This window comes from Macaca thibetana, chromosome 5 (genome assembly GCF_024542745.1).
Source record: "Macaca thibetana thibetana isolate TM-01 chromosome 5, ASM2454274v1, whole genome shotgun sequence".
Taxonomy (NCBI): domain Eukaryota; kingdom Metazoa; phylum Chordata; class Mammalia; order Primates; family Cercopithecidae; genus Macaca; species Macaca thibetana.
In genome coordinates this window covers 76,625,071-76,651,034 of record NC_065582.1, presented here as the reverse complement: position 1 = coordinate 76,651,034, position 25,964 = coordinate 76,625,071, and the positions used below count along the sequence as shown (strand labels likewise).

At 38.6% G+C, this 25,964-nt stretch overlaps 1 protein-coding gene and 1 pseudogene across 8 annotated transcripts in view; both read left to right on the top strand.

Moving 5' to 3' along the window:
- Window positions 1–2,128, top strand: part of ALPK1 (alpha kinase 1) — a 137,258-nt gene extending 135,130 nt beyond the window's left edge. For all 8 annotated transcript variants that reach the window (XM_050791322.1, XM_050791318.1, XM_050791319.1 and 5 more), the window contains one exon: window positions 1,041–2,128. In XM_050791322.1, the coding sequence (XP_050647279.1) occupies window positions 1,041–1,240 (200 nt within the window). In that variant the 3' untranslated portion in view covers window positions 1,241–2,128. The remainder of the gene's footprint in view (window positions 1–1,040) is intronic.
- A 13,933-nt stretch (window positions 2,129–16,061) lies between these two features.
- On the top strand, window positions 16,062–18,011 carry LOC126955104 (TOX high mobility group box family member 4-like; annotated as a pseudogene).
- Window positions 18,012–25,964: the final 7,953 nt, after the last annotated feature.

Here is a 25,964-nt window from a genome sequence, read left to right as displayed (position 1 = left end):
ATAGCAAATAATTCCTGAAAGAAAAAAATGCCCAAAACTTCTACAAATGTCTACAGTATCACATAATCAGTGAGAGGGTCTGGTTTATATTCTGTTGGGCTTCGTTCCAGAGCATATCTATAACAGCTTTTTTTGTTTCACTCAAGTAGATTTGAGCGATGTATGTTTCTTATCATTGCATTTTCTTCACATGTCGAAATCTTCTTTCCACTTTTCCTTTTCTCCAGTCCCTTACCCTTATTAAAAGTGTGATGTTGGGTTTCATAATGGGGGTCATTATAGAACAGAAATCTGTATCCTTAAGCTATGTACTTAAATAAGACTACTTTTCAATTCTACCTTAATATTTTAATTTTGTTTTAGTTTGTCTGGTATTTTATTCATTAGAATTTTTATTAGAAAATACCCTATACTTCATGTAAATTATAAGTAAGATTTATTATGATTATTTATAGTTACGGTTCCATGGACATCCCAGGACCTTCCCTATTCCACTCTCAGAGCATTTATCACTCTGATATATATTTAACTTTTGATCTGTTCCCCTTCACAAGAATGTTAGCTCAATGAGTACAAAGATTTTTGACTACCTTGTTCAATCGGTACCACCAGTGCCTAAAATAGTTTTTTATAGAATGTCTGCACTCAATAAATATTTGTTGAATGAACAGATGAGTATATGAATTAATAAGTCACTAAAGAAATTTCTGAATCATGAAAGAAATATTCCATATTATGATATTGATAATTATTCAAAGTGTATTTTATTGCTTTCTAATACCTTGAAAATTGGTGATCTGGGGATGTCATATTTGACAAATATAATTACCCAATATTTAATTATTCTTAAACCAATAACTGGAATATGCAATCCAAATTCTTTACCAGGAATTTACTAACTATAAACCACAGGATGGCCAAGTGTTTGAAGTATCTCTTTAAGTGTGTGTGTGTGTGTGTGTGTGTGTGTGTATTTTTGTAAACATTTGATGGACATTTACAAAGAATTTAATACTCAGGTGTGCTCATTTCTCTTTCAGGTTGGGTAACCGGTAATGGAAAAGGACTCATCTACCTCACAGATCCCCAGATTCACTCTGTTGATCAGAAAGATGTCACTACCAATTTTGGGAAAAGAGGAATTTTTTACTTCTTTAATAACCAGCATGTGGAATGTAATGAAATCTGCCATCGTCTTTCTTTAACTAGACCTTCAATGGAGAAACCATATAAGTCATAGGCTGTATGGATTGGTAATGTGACAGACCTTAGTGATGCTCTCAAATATCTGGTTCTCTCCTTCCAGGCACATAGAATATGGCACAGTCTGGTCCTTTGGGGCTTGGGCAGGGCTGTGACACAGGTTCTGGCCAATGATTTGTGAGAGGAATTGATCAGTATCACTTTAAGTCCTGCATTTAATCAGCAGCACGAGATCCTGCAGAGCCTCTTTCCCTCTGCCACAGTTACCAAGAATGTGTCAGGAGACCGCTGCTTCTGGGCATAAGTCCTGCAAGGAAAGCAACATGGAAAACAGCCCCAACTCACCCATAAGGGATGCAAAGCACTGCTGAGAAAGGCATGTGCTGTTTAAGCCATTGAGATGTTAGAGCTTTTTGTCACTATCTATCAAGACTGATGCTACTGGGGCTTTTCCTATTGATTTGGAAGTTCTTCACATATTAAAAAAATGTGAGCCTTTGTGATACAAATTCAATTTGTTTTTCTCTCTTTTGACATTTGACTTGCATGAAGTGTTTATCTGTGCATAATTTTTTATATAGTTGAATTCATCAATCTTTTATTTTATATGGCTTTTTGGTTATGTATAATATTTAGATCTTCCTTATACTCTGAGTTTCTTTCTTTTTAATTCTCCCATATTTCCTTCTAGTATAATTAAATCTGTAAAAAGTAAGATGGAAGAGTGGTACAATTTTCCTTATCCAGTCTGTCCTTGATGGGCATATAGGTAGACTGGATGAAGAAAATGTGGTACATACACACCATGGAACACTATGTGTATTAGTCCACTCTCATACTGCTCTGAAGAAATACCTGAGACTGGGTAATTTAGAAAGGAAAGAGGTTAAAGTAACTCACAGTTCCACATGACTGGGGAGACCTCAGGAAACTTACAATCATGGCAGAAGGCACCTCTTCATAGGGTAGCAGGATGGAGAATGAGTGCCAGCAGGGGAAATGCCAGATACTTATAAAACCATCAGATCTTGTGAGAATTCATTCACAATCATGAGAACAGCATGGGAAAAACTGCCTCAATTACCTCCCACCAGGTCCTTCCCATGACACATGGGAATTATGGGATTACAATTCAAGATGAGATCTGGGTGGGGACACAAAGCCAAACCATATCACCATGTAACCATAAAAAAGAATGAGATCATGTCATTTGCAGGGACATGGATAGAGCTGAAGGCCATTATTTTTAGCAAACTAATGCAAGAACAGAAAACTAAATATCACTTGTTCTCACTTACAGGTGGGAGCTAAGTGATGAGAGCAGGTGGACACATAGAGGGAACAACACACACCAGGGCTTATCAGAGGGTGGAGGGTGGGAGAAGGGAGAGGATCAGGAAAAATAACTAATGCGTACTAGGCTTAATACCTGGGTGATGAAGTAATTCGCACAACAAACCCCCATGACACAAACCTGCACATGTACCGCTGAACTTAAAATAAAAGTAAAAAAGAAAACAACAATATCATTGAATGTTGTGAACTTTATGAATATACCAAAACCATTGGACTAGACACTCAAAGGGTGAATTTTATGGTAGGTAAGTTATATCTCAATAAAGCTTTTTTTTAAAAAAAGAATATTCTTCAAAAAAAAAAAAATGATACATTTTCCTGGCTACCACAGTCCATCCCTTTCCCGACACAGATCTACTTCTTCACACAGGTTTAGGAAAGAGCTCCTCCGTGATCTTACTGAAAGAAACAAAAGGGCGACCAGTGAGATAAAACAATTCTTTTCTGCAGTTACTCTTGGGGGCTGCAACTGATGCTCACTCTCCCTGTCCTCCACTGTTCATTCTAAGTTTCCCTCAGCCTTAACTATTAGCTCAGGAGGTCTGGGCGGCTTACCTGGTTGGTGAGACTCAAACTTGCATACATGATCTTCATGTATCAAGTCTGAACACTTGATAGTTTATACTCTTCTCAATTTGAGGTTGCTGCACATGTCTCTTCACAGTTGCAACTGAGGCAAGGAAGACCCATTCCAGTCTCCTGCTGTGGGGATCATAGTTGATTGACACTCCCAGCTTCCACTCCTTTGAAACCATCACTGTGTTTATGCTGAAACCATGTTGCCCTCAATGTGCTGTCAGCCAGTGACTAAGCATGACAAGGACACTAGTCTCAGAATATTTCTAACTGCTGACTGTGACTGTGGAACAAAGTCTTGCCACTGGCCTAACCAAAACTTTCTTAAGGCCGGGCGTGGTGGCTCAGGCCTGTAATCCCAGCACTTTGGGAGGCCGAGGCAGGTGGATCACGTGAGGTCAAGAGTTCAAGACCAGCTTGGCCAACATGGTGAAACCCCACCTCTACTAAAAATACAAAAAAAAAAAAAAAAAAAAAAAAAAAATGCTGGTCATGGCTAATTTTCCAGGAGGCAGAGCTTGCAGTGAGCTGAGATCGCATCACTACACTCCAGCCTGGGTGACAGAGCAAGACTCCATCTCAAAAAACAAAAACAAACAAAAAACCCTTTGCTCTCTCCTTTTATAGGTGTCAGGACCACAGCATGGTCCCCTGCCTACTCTTGTTCCCTCCAACTGATCCTTTACAGTCATTTCTCCCAATAAAGGTCTTTCATGTTTAATCCTTTCCTGGTATCTGCTTCTTGGAAAACCAAAGTTAACACATGCTTATTAAGGAAATGAAAAAAAATGTAATCTATTCTACTAACAAAGTAAAGGGAGAAAATCATGTAATTTCACAAGATGCAGAAAATTATTTCATAAGATTCAAAATCAACTCATGGTAAAAGAAAAAAACAAGCTCTTTGAAAACTAGAAATAAAGAAAAGTTTTCTAAATCTGACAAAGGTTTTTTCTTTTAAACTTAAATCAGCAATACCATAATTAATAGTGAAGCAATTAAAACTTTTAAGTTGAGAAAAGGAACAAGACAAATTTGCCTACTATCCCAATTCTATTCAATGTCATAGAAGTCCAACTAATAAACATAGAAAGACTAAAACTAGAAAATCATGATTTTGCATCCATTAATGAAATAATGGATCTGGGCAGAAAGCATTGATGGCTGCTAAAACTACTAGGGGAAAATTAGATGGGGAACTTTATAACGGAAGAATCAGGCTGATGCTACTCACATTTCAATCAATCTGATCACTAAAAGTGGGATAACAAATCAGTGATAAAATGACATTTTTTAGTCAATTGGGGATTTTGAATATGGACTGAGTGTTAGACAAAACGATGAAGTGATATCTTAAGAACATTCAACCAAAAGAAAAATTTGGAAAAAGATATGAAAGCAGCTTGACTCTTTGGGGTTAATGTTGAAGGGAGATGGTTACATAGCAATTCATTGTACCAGTGTTTCTACTTTTCTATATATTTTTAAATCTCCAAAAACAAAAATTCTTAAATGTAATGTCATAGAAAGGAAGAAATACCAAGAAAAGTTTGAAGAATCAATAGATAAAGAAGATGAAAACCAAGATTGGTATCAAACAAACTAATCAGGAAAGAATATAAGGAGGAGCATTCAGCAGTGTGAAATCCAGCAGAAAAAAATCAAGAAAAAAAAACAATTTTGGGGGTGAAAGACAGAACAGTGAAAAAAGATTGCTGACAGCAAAAAGAGGCTGTTAATTGACAGAGTGACCTTTGAGATGTTGTAGAAGGGGGTCAACAAACTATGATCCATGAGGTCAAAGCTGCTGACATCTGTTTTTGTAAATAAAATTTTATTGGAACATAGTCACTTATTCGATTATGTTCTATCTACAGCTGCTTTTGTGTTACAATAGCAGAACTGAGTAACACTGTGACATAGACAGGATTTTGCAAAGTTAAAAATATTTACTATATGTACCTTTACAGAAAAAGTTTGTGAATCCCTGTTTGTGGAAGACGAAATTGGGAATAAAGTTCAGGATATTTACATTTAGAAAGAAATATGATTATTTCTACCGACACAGAAGAAAAGGAAGAGCAACAATGGGTGAAAAAACTGGAAATTGGAGGTGATAAAGAAGTAAATTGATGGAAAGCACCTCAGAGCCCACTTTTCTTTGTTAAGTCAAAAAGCTAGGATATCTGCTAAGTGAGATGGCATTGGCATAACTAGGAATTTTAGAGAAATAAAGATTTTGTAGCAATGCATATCTCTGAGTTATAAAAAGCAGAAATAGTACTATTGAGAGGAATTTGCAAGAAATTACATTTTTTAAATATCTTTAAATTTTTATTTATGTCATCACCCATATACCCAACACCCGATTGAAGAAATTAAATGTAATACTGTTTTTGAAGCCTCCATCTCTGATCTCTACTTCCTCCTCTATCCAAGAGAAAATTACTGTCCAGAAATTGTTGGTTATCATTCCCCTTACTATTGTTGCATATTCACTTTTATTTAATGTTGTTATACATTTATATATTGCATAAAAGTAACAATAAATATCCAGTATTCTTTTAAAATGTTCAAAGCTTTGTATAAACATTTTTAAAGGCCAGATTAGTTTTTAAAAAGTCAAATTGATTTTCTAGAAAATGAAAAATACAGTAATTGACTATATAACTTACTAGAAAGGTTAAACAGCAGATTAGACATAGTTCAAGAAAGAACTATTAAAATGGAAAGAGAGATGAAGGAATTAGCTAAAATGCAGCAGAAAGATAAAAGGACAGAAAATACAAATGAGTGATTAAGAGACGAAGAGAAAAGAAGGTCCAACATCATCTAGTGGGGGTTTTAGAGGGAGAAAGAGTACAAAGAAGATGGAATCCTCTGAGTCAAGCAAAGTATGAATCAAGGAGGGAATGATCAACTATGTCAGATGCCGCTGACAGATAAGTCAGATGAAAACTGTGAACTAAATTTTTGAATTTAGCAATGTGGAGTTCACTGGTGACCTTAATATTAGCAGATATAGCTGAGTGCTGCAGCTGAAAGCCTGAATAGAAAAGAGTATTAGTTTTCTATTGCTGCACTCTCAAACTTAGCAGCTTCAACCAACATACATTTTATTATCTCACAGTTTCTGTGCGTCAGGAGTCCGGGCACAGCTTAGCTGATCCTCAGCTCAGAGTCTCACAGGCTGCAATCAAGGTGTTGGTTAAACTATGTTCTCATCTGGAGGCTTGACAAGAGAAGACTAAACTTTCAAGTTCATCAGGTTGTTGGAGAGTTCATCTAAATAGAAAAAATATATGTAGAGAGAGTATATTGAAATACTGATAGTGTTTTTCCCTAGTAAACTTATTACAGTGGATTTCATTTTCTTCTTTATCATTTGTTTCCAAAATTTTCTGCAATAAGCTTGTATTACTTATCTCAAAAAATAATATTTAACAAGAAATTCAAATGATTCTCTTTTCCAATAAACGTCCACATTATTAGATGAGCATGTACAGCTTTCTTCCTTAGCCCATCAATACTCCTAGTCTTGCAATTTACACTCTAGAAACACTGAACTACTTATGGTTTCAGTTTAGAGTTCATCCTGCCACCTCCCACACCACAATACGATGCTTTGTCACTTATTAACTGTTTTCATGCTGTTTTCATACCTACCAGAACAATCACACCCCATGTCTTCTCATCCTTGAAGACTCACCTCATCCAACACCTCCTTCAAGAAATCTTCTCTGACATCCTTTATTCCCTTTCCCTCCCCACCACAACCCAGGTAAGGTACCCCTCTTTTGATGTCTTAAAATAACTGCAACTCTCATTTCACAATTATTATAGAAGCTAATACACAATTATATCACATTATCTACTGTAGTTCAATTATAATTATCTTGTGTATTATTTATCTATTGCTGCATGACAAATTAACCCCAAAACAGAGAGGATTAAAACAACATTTATTAATTCTTACAGTTTCTATAGATCAGAAAGGGTGGGGAGGAGTGGCTTCACTGGGTAGTTCTGACTCGGTCTCTCTTAAGCTGGCAATCAGGATGTCAGCTGCAGCTCCAGTCCTCTGAAGGCTTCCCCAGGACTGGGGAATCTGCTCCCAAGCTCTCTCATATAGCTTTTGGCAAGGAGACCTCTTCCTTGCTGGCTGTGGGTCTGAGGCTCACCATGTGGGCCTGTCCATAGAACAACATGGCAGCGGGAAAAATTGAAGGGAGAGAGAGGCGGAAGCCACAGTGTCTTTTATAACCTAATCTTGCCTCCGAAGTAACATATCATCACATTTGTACTCTTTTGGTCACTGGTCACACAGACCAACCCTTGTACAATGTGGGAGGGGACCAAAAGGGCATGGATACCAGCAGGTGGGGATCACCGAGGGCACCTTGGAGATGGCTCTATCTCACCAGCCTGAATGAACTAGGCCTTGTGCCTCTTGGTACTCCCTAGCCGTGGCTTATTATAGTTCTGCATAATAATACGAAATACCAATAAGAATTATTTGCATCTTAGATGATCAGTAAGTGCTGATTAGCTTACTAACTCCTGCTACATAGGATGAGAGGCAATAAGAAAAGAACATCTGAGCTCTCCAGGCTTCAGAAAACCATTCTACAACAATGTAGGGTGTGGGCAGATGAGTGGATGGATGGAAGGATGAAAAGTTGGAAAGAAAAAGAAATAGCATTTTCTCAGTCCTTCCTCTAACTTATCAAGAAACTTATTTTGCTTCCTTGTGTTTAAACTTTTCTGATTTTTCTCCCTACATTCTTTAATATTTGTCTCATAGCAAACAAGATATTGAAAAATTTTGAAGTAATTCTTAGGAAAACTTCAGTATTTTTCTAAGTTGAACTAAGAAATTGACTTTTATTTTAATCTTTTGCTTGTGGAGTGAGTTGAGTTTCGAAATAACAATATTTAAAAAGCAAAGTTTGAGGAGTTGATTTCAACTTAAGGAGAGACAATCTTTGTTTCTTCAGATATCAGAAATGTCAGGCTTTTGTTACTGTCTTTTAGCAGTGCTATTATTTTGAAGATGATATTTGTTCTGTGTAGTTTGAATATACAGATATCCTCTGCCTGAACAGTTCGGTAGAAACTAGGTGTAAAGTACAAGAAGCAAGCAAGAGAGGGTGAGAGAAAAAAAAAATAAATCTCTTTATTATGGTGCATAAACCTTCAGTGTGAGGGAGCTTTGCAGCTGCACAAGGAGAAAAATGCATTCAAAAATATAATGCAAGTGTGAATAATCCTTTCTCGAATGCTGCTTGCAAACTGCTCCAGCTTTGTCAGGTGAACTTGAACCGGGCCATCAGATTTGCCCCCATTCCCATTGCACACTCTGTCTATCACCCCAGGGCATTCACCATCTTGACTGTTGTTTAAAGAGAACAAGCAATCCATCATTGAGCCAGGGAGTCACTTTCTCATAGAAAAGTAAAATCAGCATGTGACAGTACTCAGCCCTAGTGTTTTGCAGATTAAAATGATACATGGCGACTCACGTGTTACTAGGAGGATTAAGTCGGTTATCTTGTTCCATTGCCCAGACAAAAGAATTCCCCTCAAGCAGTAAGTGGGAGCTTTACAGAAGCTAAAATCACTGGGCTCAACTATACAGTGGTAAGACAGAGAATTTAACAAGAGAACAGAAAAAAAAATGTTATTTTACATCTGAGCACATTTTTTTCCCCTGCAGGAGATAGTACAAAGAAGAATCCATCCCAAAAGGGGAGCTGTAAAATCTTTGTACAAGTCTCTGCTGTTTGAGATGCCAATTTTATTACTAGAGATGGACACACAATTTATTGTCTGACTGCCTCTACAATTGATTTAAATATGGTGAAATAAATGAGCAGCCGTTGGCCCTAGGGCTGTTAGCTTCAGAAGAGTAGGTTACAAATCCTGCAGCTACAGTATCAAGTTATTAACACTGTTATTCCATTGTGTGGTCTACATAGTAATAAAATTTTAAATGAATCTCATATAGAAATGAGCTCACAACGAAAGGCTAGGATACAGCCTTTAATTTACGATGCTGAGGCGCATATTTATCATATTACAGAAAATATTTTTATATAATTGAATCTGTAACTGTGTTATATTCATTTTCAAAAGTAATGTTCAAAAAGAAAAAGATAAGTATAAATATCAAAGTATTTAATTTTAGATTAAATAAATGCATAAAGTTTTGCCATTCAGACCTTACACTGGAAATGGCACAGGTTAAAGAGAACAAATTGTTTCTGAGTTGGTTTTGTTGTTGTTGTTTGTTTGTTTGTTTTTTAGGTTCCCATGCATTTCAGGCAACACTGTTGTTAGAAAATTCTTCACTATTTATTTTTCACTCATACTTTGCCACACCAAGTTCTTTCTTAAAGTACAAACCATTTTTCTAGCCAAAAGGATTTCAAATCAAAGAATGCCCTATCTCTTTACTTTTAACTTAATTTTCAAACTTTACATATCTTAATCAGCTGTACATTCTCCAAGTATGCTGTAAAAATAAGAGACAGCACTGGAGTATCTGTTTTCTCTGCTAAGGACAGACACCAGATTTAACCTTCTTTTTCTACACAAATCACAAAAAGGAGAGAGACTGCTGAAACACTTTTGTTAAACATTTGACATGGTCTCTCCCAATAACAGAAGGACCCACAGGGACTGGCTTTGAAGGGCTATGTTCCCAACATGATTTCAATAGGGAACATTCTCTCTGGACCGAGCACCTGGATCATGGGCAATGTTCCCTCGCGCAGGACAGCAGTCACTGAGCCACCTGCATCAGAGAGGACAGGAGATGAGGGACAGGAGCCTCTGGCCAGCTGTATCCTTCTCCAGCCTCTGGGGCACACTCATGCAGAGGAGCCAGACCAGGCCAGGCCAGGCCAGCACACAAGCATTCTCTGAGTGGCTGGCCTCTTTGCCCCACTATACACAAGTTGGCAGGATCCTTCCATGAGTATAAATAAAGATTAAGAGCAATGGACCCCAGAAGTCTTTGAAATATGCCATGTGCCAAGACTCAAAACTATAAATTGTTCTGCCAGAGGCACCTGAAAATGTCTAAGTCCTAGGATGTTGAGCCAAGTATTAAGGAAGATGATCTGAGATGGAGCTGGATATTAGAGAGGGCTCCACCATTCAGCATGATCTTGATAACCTGCCACAGAATCGACCTAATGTCGTCCCCTCCTGCCTTGTTTCCTCCCTCCATCCCTGTGGCACAGTCTGCACTGTCTAAGCTGACCTGGAACACACACTCAACAAAAAGCTATCCCTAAGCATCTTTAGACAACCTGTAACAGGAATTAAACTTGGCATCTCTAAAACTCTGCATTGCCAAGTATCAGCTTTTATTACACTCAGCTCTTGATTATGAGAGGGGAGTGGGGAAATGCAAAGAATCACAAGTAAGACTGTTGTTTAAGATGCATCCTACTTAGGCCAATAACAAATTTTTGTTGCTAGTTAGTGGCTATGTAGTAGCTGATGATTGGGAAACAGACAGCTCCAAATTGTTCCAGATGCCGAGAGAAGGCCAAACTTTGTCATCAATAACTTAAAAATTAGATTGAGGTACAGCTCCAGATGCATTAAGCGCATTGGTCCTTTGGCATTTGTCAACTGCTTTACCTCCTTGTGCTAAAAATGCCATGCGTAGAACATCCACCAACAACAGTGCAGCTCAAATGCTAAAAAGATGACTAAAAAATATACTTTAGGAAAGTTAATGTTTTATAACAATCATTCCAGTTATCAATAAAATATTGTTTTCAGGAAGCATTTTATAAGTTGGCACAACTGACCCATGGAATGGCCAGGAGGGAGTAGAAACCTTTCTAAGTGATTTATTGATTTACTATAATGTTTCCCATAGGGAAGATTAATGATATATTCCAGTTTGCTGAAAATTACTTCTCTTTTCCTCCTGCAAAATAATCCTAGAGTTATTTTCTCTTTCAGACCCTGACAAAATTATATTTCTTACAAAAAGACTGAGAGAGCTACAGGCATCTAACTCTAAACTCAAAGTGTGATCTTTAAAGAAATACACTCACTTTTTTTTTTGAGAAAACTGTTTAAAAATCCAGACTGTGAAAGGCTGTTTCTCAGTGAGAAAGGTCACTCTGAGTGCAGTGTCCACAACATTAACGAGAAATGACCCTTGTCATCACTCTCAGCATGGGAGACAGAAGAAACAAATGAAAAGACACACCCAAAAGATGGTTTCTAGAACAGGCCACTTGGATAATAGATGAGACACTGTGCTCGTGGATCACAGGGGCCTCCAGAGGCTTTGTTCCCACTGTGTATTATGGTGTGCTGGGTGGCTTCGCGATGACAAAACTACGGGAATTTCAGAGTCTCAACCGGCCCGCCATCCCAAAGTGATGAAAATGTTGTCTAACTTCAAAGGTTAAGAATACTTCCTCAGTAACATGTTTCCAGTTTTAACGTTGTATTTTCTTGATCACACATTCTTTCCCATGCAATCTTTTAGGGGAATAAATCAAGTGAAATATTTTTGTCTTATAATGGCCACACAGTATTCCTCCCTGTTATGTAGCTGTTGGTGAGAAGGACTTTGCTAAGCAGAATGAGCTTTGTTCTTGCCACAGCAAAGAAAGAGTTAAATTCTAGACCCAACTGATCCCCTGCCAGCACGGATGTAGAGGATAAGAGTGGGTGCTCACTTTTCTCCCCATATTACCCAAATGCCTCTTTTGTGCCCCATCCCCATCTTCTACACTCTCCTCTTTCTCGCTTTCTAAGGAGAAAAAATTGAAACTTACAAACAGAGATTTCTGACACTCTGAAGTAATTCACAGGGCTTCACTCACTTTCAGGTCTTTCCTTTTCAGGGCAATCGTCTTTAAACTCAGCTGGTGATTAGGTCCTCTCTAGTTCCACTGCAGTCACTCTCACTAGGCCTCCTTGAAGGGGAGTGTCTGGTGAAATTAGACAGGAATAGTCCCAGCTCTGCTGCTCACTAGCAGAGTGGCACTGAGCAAGTTGCCTGGCCTCTTTAGAGCCTTGGAGTGTCCATATGTAAAACGGGTATAAAAATCCCTACCTGGGTTTTGCTGTGAGGATTAGAGGTAATGCCTATGAGGGACTTAGCACAGTGGCTGGCACTCTTTGGTGTTCAAATATAGGGTTTTTGTCTCTACTAAAAATGCAAAAATTAGCCAGGTATGGTGGCACATGCCTGTAATCCCAGCTACGTGGGGGACTGAGGCAGGAGAATTGCTTGAACCCGGGAGACAGAGGTTACAGTGAGCCAAGATCACACCACTGCACTCCAGCCTGAACAACAGAGCGAGACTCCACCTCAAACAAAACAAAATAAATATAGGGTTTTATTGTCATTATTACTCCAACTGTTTTTCCAGTGTAGTCCGATAAATTCATTTACTCAGTCCCACTCTCACCAGCTGTGGCAACCAAGATTAGTTAACGGCATGTGAACCCAGAATCTCCCCCAGACAGAGGGAACAACCTTGGACCTAGGGAGAAGCCATTTCTGATCAGGGTAGGGAGTGAGAAGTGCAAATAATAACGGTAACAATAACAATTATAATAAATTATGTTTGTGTGGTTATTTACTGGTGCTTGTACATCATTATTATATCATCCTGAAATATTCTTTAAATTGCTGTTTTTGTAAGTCGAAATAGTCTAATATTGGTAAATTCATCTGGCTTGACCTAAATAATACTCAAACGTGATTCTCTCATTCCATATCTCTCCAATCTCATCTCCAGATAGTTCCATATCCTCCCAGCCATATGTGACTGCAATTCCCCAGATATGATGTGACTTCCCACAAATGTCTTCCAAAGCCCTTCCCTGTACCTGGTATATTCACTGCTACATTCCCCAGAACATTCTATCCTCCCTCCCCTAGGAAACTATTACTTGTCCTTCAAGTGTCATCTCTCCAGGAAGACCTTCTCTGACTCTTCCACTACTCCCCTCTAGTAACACTAACACACACACACACACACACACACACACACAGGCTCCATTACACCATCACAGACCTTTACAGTAGGACCTCAATTGCACAGTAATTACTTGTTTATGTCTCTGCCTCCCCCCATTAGATTATGAGCACGTGAAAGCAGAGATTGTGAGTTCATTTTGGCAGCCCCAGTGCCTAGCCTGGCACTTGGTTGTTAATAAGGCCTTGCTGAATGAAAGAATTAAATCATTAAAAATCGCAAGATTAATTAAGAGTGTGGTTTTATGATTGACCCATTGTGGCATAACTCTTAGTGTAATACAGTATTTAACATTGTGCCTTGAATATAGCACGTGTTCCATAAATGTTTGTGAACTGAATGAATGAATGATGGCAGGTGAAAAATCTCTTAATTAGATCCAGAGGGTCCTCTTTATTTGTACAATCCAAATAAGAAAGGCATTCTCAGACACTGAAAGAAGCTATGCTGACATCTTTGTCTTACAAAAGACTCATCTGAATGATAATGAGTGTGGAAAATGGATTAGCTCCTGGGCAGACAGGGTTTTTTTTGTTGTTGTTTGTTTATTTGCTTTTGTTTTTTGTCTCAGTGAAAAAGTAAAAATGCTTGAGTGCTCTATCACTTAGGGAGATTCAGCCCGTCTTCTTTTCTATGATTTTTATTTTAGTGCTGATTTAATTAAGAAAATTAAACCATTTGTGGTACATGAATAAAACTGGTGAAAAATAATGGTTACCAGTATTTTATTATTGTTGATTTTTATCACTATTATATATATGTAAACCAGATAATGCTGGAGAAATTAATTGCCATCTGTTCTTAGACTGAAGGAATAGGGCATCATTATCTCCAGGAGTACTCTACTACCATGTGACCCAAATGTACTGATAATCCAATTTTTTAAGATCAGTAAATGTTTTTAACCTATATTATATGTATTATTACATGATATGCTTCAGATAAAGGATGAATTACTTTTAAAACAAGTGATAAAGAGGGCCTAATTTAGTGATTCTGGCTCAGAAACCAGGTGTTTTAAGTGCATTGAGAAGGGTGTTCTTCAAGTTTCATGAATTAAAGAGTGTGGTTCCTCCTTTATCCAGAGCAGCTAACGATTATTGAGACTCCAAGATTAAAGGCACATCATGAAACTGAAACAGGCATTTAAACTTCCTGTGCCAAAATGCTGCCTTTGTTTCCCGTTTCTTTCCTGATTAATCTCAGGATCATTCTTCATTACTACTACCCAAAGGTTAAAAGATGATTAATGGTATCAACTTCAAAAGCTTTGTGAGAGTTAGAAAGAGCACATGTAACATTGCTAGGATGGTACCTGGCACAGAGTAAATGTTTCATCAATGGTTGTTGTTGCTATTGTTTTTTATCATTATTTATCCACCATACTATCATCCTTTAAACCAAAGCAGAGTTAGAGTTAGCAATATTAGTTGTGTTTTCCACTTGAGCTAAGATTAGTTCTTAGATGAATGCCAGTTGCTTTAATTCTCACTTACTGATAGAATCTGCTTTCTGTATCACTAACCTCCACACTTAAGTATTCAAGTTTTGTTTCATAGTGTTGCCTCCATGCTTTCTGTGATTGGTCTCTGCTGTAAGTCCACTCAACATCATTAATCTTTCATCCTGATTATGAAAATGTGGTTTTCCAAAAGTATTTGTTCTGATGACACATGGTCACAAAATTATTTACATTAAGGGTTGCAGCCTCACACAGCTCCAGAGAGTCCCATTCACTTGAAATCAACCTGCATTAGTCATCTATTGCTGCCTAACAAATTACCAGACATTTAGCAGCTTAAAACAATACCTGTTCATTATCTCACAGTTCTATAGGTCAGAAATCCCGGATGGTATGACTGGGACCTCAGCTCAGGGTATCCCAGGGCTAAAACCAATCTGTCAGCTGGTTGTGTTCTCTTCTGGAGCTTGGGATCATCTTCCAATCTCATTCCTGTTGTTGGTAAAATTCAGTTCCTTGTGGTTGTAGAACGGAGGTGGCTGTTTCCTTGTTGGCTGTTAGTTGGGTTCGCTCTCAGCTACTTGTAGCCACTCTGTGGTCCTTGTACGGAACCTGTCCAGCATCAAGGCCAGCAACAGCACACTAAATCCTTCTCATGCTTCAGATTTCTCTGACTTCTCTGGCTTCCAGTCATAGAAAACTTTCTGCTTTAAAAGACTCAACTAATTGAGTCAGGCCCACCTGGACAATCCCCACATTTTAAAGTTAACTGACTTTCGACTAGGCGTGTTGGCTCACACATGTAATCCTAGCACTTTGAGAGACTGAGACAGGCAGATCACTTGAGGTCAGGAGTTCAAGCCCAGCCTTGGCAACATGGTGAAACCTTGTCTCTACTAGAAATACAAAAATTAGCCAGGAGTGGTGGCTCACGCCTGTAATCCCAGCTACTCGAGAGGCTGAGGCATGAGAATCACTTGAACCCAGTACGCAGAGGTTGCAGTGAGCTGAGGTCACACTACTACACTTCAGCCTGGGCAACAAAGAGAGACTCTGTCTTAATTAATTAATACTTATTAACTAATAAGTATTAATTATTTATTAATTAATTAAGTTAACTGACTTGGGACTTTATTTGTTCAAAATTCCTTTACAGCAGTACCTGCATTACTGTTTGAACAACCAAGAGATAAGAATCTGGGAGGAGGGCGTCTTTAGAGTGTTGCCTACCACATAATGTGAGTTCGATGTGCTCCTGGTTCTGAGATGCTGGAATTCAAACATGTTTTAAGGTTTTTAGATGCAAGGAACACAGGCTTGTTTAAGGAAAGTTAAATAGGACACACATGATACAAGAAGTGGTCTCACAGTTCCGAGTCCAGTGGGGACGGTGGGAGCGATGACGGTCTGAGACGGTAGGAGCGGTTGTGTGAAGATGGGAGTTTCCCAGAGGAAATGACATTTACCTGATGATCACAGGGCCTTCACACTCCTTCCTGTCAGGGGCTGAGATATTCCATACACCAAGCTTGGGTGATGAGGAATTTGAAATCCCACCTATCTCCTTGGATTCTGATCCCTCATTGGCTGTTTCCGACGTGGTTGACCACTTTGATGACCTGGCAGACCCTTCCTCTTCACAGAATGGCAGTTTTTCAGCCCAGTATGGGGTCCAGACATTGAACATACCTGTGGGTACGACCCATAGCTTGATGGAGCAGGGCGGGGAATCCTCGGTGAAGGCTTGATCATGGACTTGGACTACTCTATGGGAACTCGGTATAGTGCCAACTCACCTGTTACAATTGATGTACCAATGACAGACATGACATCTGACTTGATAGGGCATAGCCAGTTGACCACCATTGATCAGTCAGAACTGAGTTTCCAACTGGGTTTGAGCTCAGGGGGTGGCACCATCCTGCCACCTGCCCAGTCACCTGAAGATCGTCTTTCAACCACCCCTTCACCTACTAGTTCACTTCACGAGGATGGTGTTGAGGATTTCCGGAGGCAACTTCACAGCCAGAAGACAGTGGTGGTGGAAGCAGGGAAAAAGCAGAAGGTCCCAAAGAAGAGAAAAAAGAAAGATCCTAATAAACCTCAGAAACCAGTTTCAGCATATGCTTTATTCTTTTGTGATACACAGGCTGCCATCAAGGGACAGAATCCTAATGCCACTTTTGGTGAGGTTTCAAAAATTGTGGCCTCCATGTGGGATAGTCTTGGAGAGAAGCAAAAACAGGTATATAAGAGGAAAACTGAGGCTGCCAAGAAAGAGTATCTGAAGGCATTGACTGCTTACATAGACAACCAAGAGTGTCAGGCCACTGTGGAAACAGTGGAACTGGATCCAGCACCACCATTACAAACTCCTTCTCCATCTCCTATGGCTACTGTTGACCCAGCATCTCCAGCACCAGCTTCAATAGAGCCCCCTGCCCTGTTCCCAACCACTGTTAACTCCACCCTTTCATCCTATGTGGCAAACCAGGCATCTTCAGGAGTTGGGGGTCAGCCCAATATCACCAAGTTGATTATTACCAAACAAACGTTGCCCTCTTCCATTACTATGTCTCAAGAAGGGATGGTTACTGTTATCCCAGCCACAGTGGTGACCTCCCAGGGGCTCCAACTAGGCCAAACCAGTACAGCTACTATCCAGCCCAGTCAACAAGCCCAGATTGTCACTTGGTCAGTGTCGCAGGCAGCAGCAGCTGCTGCTGCTTCTATGCAACTGCCTCCACCCCGACTACAGCCCCCTCCATTACAACAGATGCCACAGCCTCCGACTCAGCAGCAAGTTACTATTTCACAGCAGCTTCCTCCACTCCAGGCCATAAAACAGCCTCCACCTCAGAAAGTTTGAATCAATTTACAGCAACAGCTATCTCCTCTGCAGATCAAGAGTGTGTCTCTACCCACTTTGAAAGTGCAGACTACTTTAGTCCCACCAACTGTGGAAAGTAGTCCTGAGCAGCCTATGAACAATAGCCCTGAGGCCCATACGGTGGAGGCAACTTCTCCTGAGACTATCTGTGAGATGATCACAGATGTAGTTCCTGAGGTTTAGTCCCCTTCTCAGATAGATGTTGAATTGGTGAGTGGGTCTCCTGTGGCACTCTCACCCCAGCTTCGATGTTTGAGTTCTGGTTGTGAGAACACTTCCATTGTGAGTAAGGACTGGAACAATGAATACTGCAGCAATGAGTGTGTGGTGAAGCACTGCAGGGATGTATTCTTGGTCTGGGTAGCCTCTAGAAATTCAAACACAGTGGTGTTTGTGAAATAGTCCTTCCTGTTCTCCAAGCCAGTGAAGAGTTATCTGCTGGGAACATGTCCAAGAGCCTGTTTTTGAAACACAAGCTGGGCTTCTGGTAGTGCCTGATCACAACCCATGATGATTGTTCATGTTTCCCCCCATTTTCTCCCTTCAGCAGAGGCCAGGTTATGGAGCAGGGCCACTGAACTTGCTGTAATCTGGAGATGCTTTTTACTTTCAACCACAAGTAGAAATAACAGTGGTAATAGCAGATGAAAGGGTGAAGGGAGTATGGGCAAGCAAAGCATAGAGATGGTAGGGGTGGTGGTGGGGTTGAAGAAACTTGTTAGTATAATTGTCATAGGACTTGCCTAAAATATTATTAAAATGACGGGAGTGTACTCAGCTTTGAGCCTAGGGGGAAAAAAAAGAAAAAGAAATGGTCTCACATGAAAATCCAAGACCAGAAACAAATGGAACCTCACAGCAGGAGCTAGTGAATCCTTGCCCTAGTGATTTGCCGTTAACAAAATTTATGAAGTCTTCTTGATTGTATTCTTTCTATATTTCAAGTTTAAATTTCTAGAGTTCTGCTTTCATTTAGGATGTAAAACATCATAAGAGAAATGACTCTCACCCTAGCAATTGGGAAAAGACAGGAAATCCACAAACTTTTCATGAGCCCACTGAAGAGCTAAGGTTACTGGCCAACCAAATAAATTAAATTCCAAAAAATTACAAGCCCCTTCAATGAGAGAGAGGACATGCAAACTCTTTTGCCATTGGCAGAGCATAGAAAAAAGAGACGACCACCATATAAGCCAGTTAGAAGAAATCAGCTGAAAGTTTAGTAGATTCTTAAAAGCCAGTTGTGGACTAAAGTATCAGTTTAAAATAACTGAGAGTCCAAGACACAAGATGATTTTGCCCTAATTTACTAGCTCGTTTTCACTGCCCTCCACTGGAGGCTCATGAGAAAATCTAGAGATGAATAGGCATGCAGGAGGTCATCAGTGGTACAGGCACAGAGAAAATTTTCAGTTGCCCCTGAGGAAGAGATATGAACTCCACCCAGCTATGTGGATCCTTCTGTCATAGAAAGAAAAAACCTGAAATGACTGGAGGTAAGGCAAGAATTGTGTTGCTTCTAGTTGATGACTAGAAGCAAAGGTCCTCTGGCCCTGGGAAAAAGCAGGGAAAACTCCTGGACTCAGGATCCTGCACTGGTATAAGGAGAAGTGTGCTACTTCTGGGAACAGGCAGGAAACTGTTTTCTATCCATGGCCCAATGACCCACAGATCAGAGTTCAACAGGCACTGGGAGAAAGGGTAGGCAAGAAACACTGATGAGGCTTCATTTCTGAGACACAGACATGCAAGTCTGCCTAAAATTGAAACTATGTTAAGAAAATAAAAATTCCCTCTTCCTACGATAAACCTAGTCCACAATAACAAGCAATAGTATTTTACCACTGAAGAAGGATAAAGAACAGGGAAACAGATTCCCCCCCACCCACACACCCACCACCACTACCACCACCACCACCATGGTACGGATATGGAAGGAGCACAGAAAGCTGAGGATAGAGCAGAAACAATGAGAAAAAACAAAACAAAGATGAAAACCTCCACTATCCAAGGCCTGCCCCACTCTAAGCACAAAGAAGCATCAGCCCACCACTGAAGAAATTCAGAGCTAGCACTGCAATGAAGATAATGAGAGCAACAATAAAACCCAAACCCAGTGTATGTCTGCCTAGACTAACTCAATGCCCAACATAACAGCCAAGCAAAAGAAAATGCATGTCCATTTCCAGGTGTAAATATTATTTATCTCAGCTTCTATCATTCTTCCACAAAGGATGTCCAGCATTCACTCAAATAATAGGAGACTTTCAGAGCATGCCAAAACAACCCATTGTCAAGAGATAAAACAATTGACAGAACCAGACTCAGAGATGACCCAGATGTTGAGAGTATTGTACAGAGATTTTAAAATCACACTGATTAATTTTGAAATGTAATAGAAAATGTGGACAGCATGCATGAACAGACAGGGAGTTCAGTAAAGACACAAACTATTTTTAAAAGAGTCAAATGGGAATGCTTGAAATAAATGAACACACATAATACCAACAGTGAAGATTTCACTATATGTGCTTACCAGTAGGCTGAACACAGCTCAGAAAAGATTTGGTGAATTTGAAAATAGATCAGTACAAGGCAGAAAACTAACAAAGATATTCGGGGCCTGAACTCTACATTTGACCTAATGGGCCTAACAGACATCTATAGAACTCTCCAACTAAAAACAACAGAATATACATTCTTCTCATCTGCATATGGCACATAATCTAAAATTGACCACATAATTGCCATAAAACAACCCTCAGAAAACTAAAACAACAAACCAAAATCATGCCAAACACACTCTTAGAACATGGTACAATAAAAAATAGAAATTAATTCTAAGAAAATAACTCAAAACTATACAATTACATGGAAATTAACTGATCTTCTACCGAATGACCTTTGGGTGAACAATGAAATTAAGGCAGAAATCATTAAATTCTTTGAAACTAATTAGAACAAAGATACAACATACCAGAATCTCTGGGACACAGCCAAAGCAGTGTTAAGAGGGAAGTTAATAGCACTAAACACCCACATCAAAAAGTTAGGAAGATATGAAATTAACAATCTAACATCATACCTAGAGAAACTAGAGAAACAAGAGCAAACCAACTCCAAAACTAGCAGAAGGCAAGAAGTAACCAAAATGAGAGCTGAACTGAAGGAAATTGAGATGTGAAAAATCATACAAAAGACCAATGAATCTGGGGGTTTCATATTTGAAAGGATAAATAAGATTCACAGACCACTAGCTAGAGTAATAAAGAAAAAAGAGATGAGATCCAAATAAACACAATCAGAAATGAAAAAGGGGACATTACCACTGACCCCACAGAAATACAAAAAAAAAAAAATGTTCAGAAACTACTATAAACACCTCTGTGCACACAAACTAGAAAAACCTAGAAGAAATGGATAAATTCCTGGAAATATACAACCTCCCAAGATTAAACCAGGAAAAAATTGGATCCCTGGACAGACCAATAATAAATTCCAAAATTGAATCAGTAATAAAAGACCTACCAACCAGAAAAAGCTCAGGACTACATGAATTCATACCCATATTTTTCCAGATGTATAAAGAAGAGCAGATACCATTCCTACTGAAACTATTTCAAAAAATTAAGGATGAGGGATTCCTTCCTAACTCATTCTCTGAAACTAGCATCATCCTGATACCAAAACCTGGCAGAGACACAACAGCAAAAAAGAAAACCTCAGGCCACTACCCTTGATGAATATACATGCAAGAATCCTCAACAAAATATCAGCAAACGGAATGCAGCACCATATCAAAACCTAAGCCGACACAATCAAGGGGGGTTTATCCCTGGGATGCAAGCTTGGTTTAATGTATGTAAATCAATAAATATGATTCTTTTCATAAACAGAACTAAAAACAAAAATCACATGATTATCTCAATCGATGCAGAAAAGACTTTCAATAAAATTCAACATCCCTTCAAGTTAAAAACCCTCAACAAACTAAGCATTGAAGGTAGTAAATAGTAAAAGTAGTAAAAGCCATCTATGACAAACCCACAGCCAATATCATACCTAATGGGCAAAAGCTGAAAGCATTCCTCTTGAGAATTGGAATGAGACAAGGATGCCCACTCTCACCACTCCTATTCAACATAGTACTAGAAGTACTAGCCAACATAATCTGGCAAGAGAAATAAAAAGAAGGCATCCAAATAGAAAGAGAGGAAGTCAAAAAATCTGTGTTTGGAGACAATATGCTTCTATATATAGAAAATCCCATAGTCTGAGCCCAAAGGCTCCTAGATCTAATAAACAACTTCAGCAAAGTTTCAGGATACAAAGTTAATGTATAAAATTCCATAGCATTTTATACACCACCAGTGTTCAAGATGATAGTCAAATCAATAACACAATCCCATCCACAATAGCCACGAAAAGAATGAAATACCTAGGAATACAGCTAACCAGTCAAAGTTCTCTACAACGAGAATTACAAAGCACTGCTCAAAAAAGTCAGAGAAGACACAAACAAATGGAAAAACATTCCAGGGTCATGGATAGGAAGAATCAATATTGTTAAAATGGCAATATTGCCCAAAGCAATTTACAGATTCAATGCTATTCCCATCAAACTACTAATGACATTCTTCACATAACTTGAAGAAACTATTTTTAAATTCATATGGAACCAAGAGAGAGCTCAAATAGCCAAGGCAATTCTAAACAAAAAGAAAAAGGCTGGAGGCATCACATTACCTGCCTTCAAACTATACTACAAGGCTACAGTAACCAAAACCGCATGGTACTGATATAAAAACAGATACATAGAGCAATGGAATAGAAAAGAAAACCTAGAAATAAAGCTGCACCCCTACAACTATTTGATCTTGAACAAAGTTTACAAAAGCAAGCAGAGAAGAAAACTCCTGATATGGTTTGGTTCTGTATCCCCACCCAAATCTCACCTTGAATTATAATAATCCCTACGTGTCAAGGGCAGGACAGGTGGAGATAACTGAATCATGGGGTGGTTTCTCTCATGCTGTTCTCCTGATAGTGACTGAGTTCTCACAAGATCTGATGGTTTCATAAGGGACTTCACCCTTTGTTCTGCACTCATTCTCTCTCTGGCTGCCCTGTGAAGAGGTGCCTTCTGCCACGATTGTAAGTTTCCTGAGACCTCCCCGGCCATGCTGAACTATGAGTCAATTAAACCTCTTTTCTTTATAAATTACCTAGTTTCAAGTATGTCTTTATTAGCAGCATGAGAAAAAAATTAATACAACTCCCAATTTGATAAACGATGGTGAGACAACTTATTAGCCATATGCAGAAGGTTGAAGCTGTACCCCTTTCTTACACCATACAAAATTCAACTCAAGATGGATTAAAGACTTAAATGTAAAACCTAAAACTATATATATTAAAAAAAACCCTGCTGGATAACCTAGAAAATACCATTCTGGACATCAGCCTTGGCAAAGATTTCATGACAAAGGCTCCAAAAGTAATTGCAACAAAAACAAAAAATTACAAATGGGACCAAATAAAACTAAAGAGCTTTGGTACAGGAAAAGAAACTATCAACAGAGTAAACAACCTACAAAGTGGAAGAACGTATTTGCAAACTATGCTTCTGATAAAGGTCTAATACCCAGAATCTATAAGGAACTTAAACAAATTTACCAGTCATTAAAAAAACAAACAACCCCATTAAAAAGTGGGCAAGGGACATGAACAGACAGTTTTCAAAATAAGACATACATGTGGTCGACAAACATATAAAAAAAAATGTTCAACATCACTAATCGTTAGAGAAATGCAAATCAAAACCACAATGAGATACTGTAAGATGGTGTAAGATACCAGTCGCAATAGCTATTATAAAAAAGTAAAAAAAATAACAGATGCTGGAAAGCTTCTAGAGAAAAGGGAATGCTTATACACTGCTAGTGGGAATGTAAGTTAGTTCAGTAGTTGTGAAAAGCAGTGTGGTAATTTCTGAAAGATCTTAAAAAGAAGTACTATTTGAACCAGCAATTCCATTATTGGGTATATACCCCTAAAAAATATAAATTGTTCTACCATAAAGACACATGTACACATATGCTCATCCCATGTGTGTTCACAATACATATATATATGTGTGTTCACCTATATATATATGTTCACATGTACATATATGCTCATCGCAGTACTGTTCACAATAGCAAAGACATGAAGCCAACTTAGGTGCCCATCAGTGGTGGATGAGATAAAGAAAATACATAAGTACCATGAAATACTATGCAGCCATAAAAAAGAATGAGATCATGTTCTTTGCAGCAACATGGATGGAGCTTGAGGCCATAACCCAAGTAAACTAATGCAGGAACAGAAAACCAAATACCCCATATTCTTACTTCTAAGTGAGAGCTAAACATTGAGTACACATGGACACGTAGAAGGCAACAACAGACATGGCACCTACTTGAGAGTGGAAGGTGGGAAGAGGGATTACCTGTTGGATACTATGCCTATTACCTGGCTGATTAAATAATCTATACACCAAACCCCTGTGATATGAAACTTATTTATATAACAAAACTGCACACATACCTCTGAACCTAAAATAAATTTTTTTTAAATAAATATGATCTTAAGATGGCTTTTTTTATTACACTTTAAATTCTAGGGTACATATCTTAAGATGGCTTTTACAGCACAAAAGAATATACTCATTTCATCCAAACATGGTAGTATTTTAATGACATGTTGAACATTTTTATATTTTTCATTTTTTATTAATTCTTCTTAGCATTAGAGTCTTTTGTTTCTCTCCTTTATTTCGTTCACCAGTCTATATATTTTTTAATTTATTGTATTGCTTTCCATTTCTCAACTGAAAAGTAACTACCACGGAAATGAAGTTTTATCTGTTCTGTGCAAGGTTGTAATCCTTATACAGAGGATGAAAGTTATAGTTCTTGGTATATGATAGGTGCTCACTAAATATTTGTCAAATAAGAAATAGATCAGCAAATATTATTTAAACTGGAATGTAAAGAGCAAAAGAGTTTTAAAAAAGAATAAGAGCTTCCAAAATCTGCATAGCAATATTAAAATAACTAAACATATGTAAATGGATTACCAGAAGACGAAAAGATAGAGAATGGAGCAGAGGAAATATTTAAAGAGATAAATTCTGAGAATTTTCCAAAATTAACAAAAGACAAAAATTCACAGATCTAACAAACACAGAAAATCTCCCCAAAATATAAATATCAAAAGAAGCCACACCTAGACATACCATAGTCAAACTGCTGAAACCAAATACTAAGACAAAATCTTCACCGTAGCCACGCATGGAAACAGGGTAGGGTGGAGGAGCTATAACTTACAGAGGAAAAAAGACAAAAACTACAAAAGACCTCTTGTCAGCAACTATAAATTAGGAGACAATGGCGTGATTTAAAGCACTAGGTGCGTGGAGGGGAGGGAGAGTTAACTTAATGTATTAGGGTTCCCTACAGGGACAGAACTAAATTGTATATATATGCAATGCTGTGTGGAAAACCACATATATATATATATGGTTTTACATATATGTGTCTCCAAACACACACATAAAAGAGAGTTTCGTAAGTATTAACTTACATGATTACAAGGTCCCACAATAGGCCGTCTGCAAGCTGAGGAGCAAGGGGAGCCAGTCTCAAAACTGAAGAACTTGGGGTCCAATGTTTGAGGGCAGGAAGCATCCAACATGGGAGAAAGATGTAGGCAGGGAGGCTAGGCCCGTCTCTCCTTTTCACATTTTTCTTCCTGCTTTATAGTCACTGGCAGCTGATTAGATTGTGCCCACCAGATTAAGGGTGGATCTGCCTTCCCCAGCCCACTGACTTTAATGTTAATCTCTTGGTAACACCCTCACAGACACACTCAGGATCAATACTTTGTATCCTTCAATCCAAACAAGTTGACACTCAGTATTAACCATCGCAAGTCCACCCCTTGTCAACTTGAACCCATACACATCTCCTGAGATCATACATAATCTTCAAATAAAGACAATAATAAGGTCATAATTATGCCGTCGTACAACCGGAAACATACCAATCCCCAACCTAAATACTATTACATAAGGTTAACAATACTTAAATGCTAATATGAAATCAATAAATCTTATGTCACATGATAAAGGAAAAAGAAACAAAATAAGGATATTTTCCTAGTACACACGTATACATGCACAAACATGTTTTTAGCAAAAGAAGGAGTACTCATGACAATTACAGTCCCCATTTCTGCAGCTGGTCATGTGGTCATAGCTGGTATTGATGACAACCTTCTTCTACTGCCCTTTCTGTGTTCCCTTTGCCTTCAGCAAGCACCTCAGCAGGTAGTAGTTTTTTTCCTGGTGGAATGACCCAAACCTTCATTCCTGAGTGGTCTGGGCCATTTGTAGTCCTGCCTGGATTGG